Genomic DNA, 1,177 nt, shown 5'->3' with positions numbered 1-1,177 from the left:
AACAGAGAAAGATTTTAATCTCAATGTACAAGGTTTGTCTTTCAAAAGATAAGATGTTTTTTCCAGAAAATACTTTGCATGGATTTAACATAACTTACTTCCTGCAAACTTTTTAATGTATGGATCTTGTTATGTATTCAGTGTTATATAAACATTTGGTTATTGAGGTGTTTTTGTTTGTAATGAGCTTGTATGATTCAATTGCTTTATGTGTGTGTGTTTGACAAGGGTTAAGAATGAGCTTATAAAAAAAATTACTTGATTATTTTCAGTTCCCCCTAAAATAACCCGTCAAAGTGAAAACCTAGTTAGGGGACCTATAGTGAAAGAAGAAAGAGTGAAGGCTGTCTTAAATGGTTCGGTCAAGTTGGAGTGTCGAGTGATTGGGAACCCCGAACCTACAATCTTGTGGTTAAAAGATGGTCAGCTTTTAACTGCTACAGAAAAGTATGGACAGTATCAAGTTGAACACAATGGTCAGTTACTGCGTATCACTCGAGTCCAGGTGTCGGATGCCGGGTTGTACACGTGTGTGGCTTCCAATGTAGCGGGCACTTCGGAGAAAGATTTCAAAGTGGATGTGTTGGGTAGGAAGGTTTACTTCTTTTTTCAAGCCTTTGTATCAATAATTAAAGTTGAATTGCAGAACTATTCAGCAGCTTTGAGAGTAATTGTTGAGTCCATGTGTTTTGTAAATTTGATAGCTATACATAAAATATTTGTGTTTTACATTCTTTTAATCTATGTTATTCACAGAAGCTTGCTGTTTTTCTCTCGTTTCTTCAGTGCCGCCCAAAATTAAAGGCGATGAACAAGAATCACCCGAAGTCTTAGTGAATCGCCCACTCTCTATTGATTGTCCAGTTGACTCCCACCCACCTTCATCTTTTACCTGGATTAAAAATGGAGTGCCTGTAGACCTCACAAACAATCCTTTTATTAGGCTGTTAGATGGTGGACGAAGACTGCAACTGTTACGAACTCAATCATATGACAAGGGACTTTACACTTGTATTGCAGAAAATGAGGTTGGATCTGCTGAGAAGCATTTTAATTTAGATGTTCATGGTAAGTGAGATGTTTACTGAGTTTAATAATATAAAGTAGATAACGTCTTTACACTTGTATTGCAGAAAATGAGGTTGGATCTGCTGAGAAGCATTTTAATTTAGATGTT

General features: G+C 36.4%; 1 protein-coding gene across 1 annotated transcript in view; it reads left to right on the top strand.

Moving 5' to 3' along the window:
* Positions 1 to 1,177, top strand: part of LOC106477390 (hemicentin-1-like) — a gene marked incomplete at both ends in the record, with an annotated part of 6,098 nt that overhangs the window by 3,284 nt on the left and 1,637 nt on the right. The window contains 3 exons of the mRNA XM_013937965.2: positions 6 to 32; positions 273 to 587; positions 787 to 1,068. Of these exons, the coding sequence (XP_013793419.2) occupies positions 6 to 32; positions 273 to 587; positions 787 to 1,068 (624 nt within the window). The remainder of the gene's footprint in view (positions 1 to 5; positions 33 to 272; positions 588 to 786; positions 1,069 to 1,177) is intronic.

This window comes from Limulus polyphemus, unplaced genomic scaffold (genome assembly GCF_000517525.1).
Source record: "Limulus polyphemus unplaced genomic scaffold, Limulus_polyphemus-2.1.2 Scaffold14731, whole genome shotgun sequence".
Taxonomy (NCBI): Eukaryota; Metazoa; Arthropoda; class Merostomata; order Xiphosura; family Limulidae; genus Limulus; species Limulus polyphemus.
Note: the sequence above shows the minus strand (reverse complement) of the source record. Positions and strands in the feature narration are given on the sequence as shown.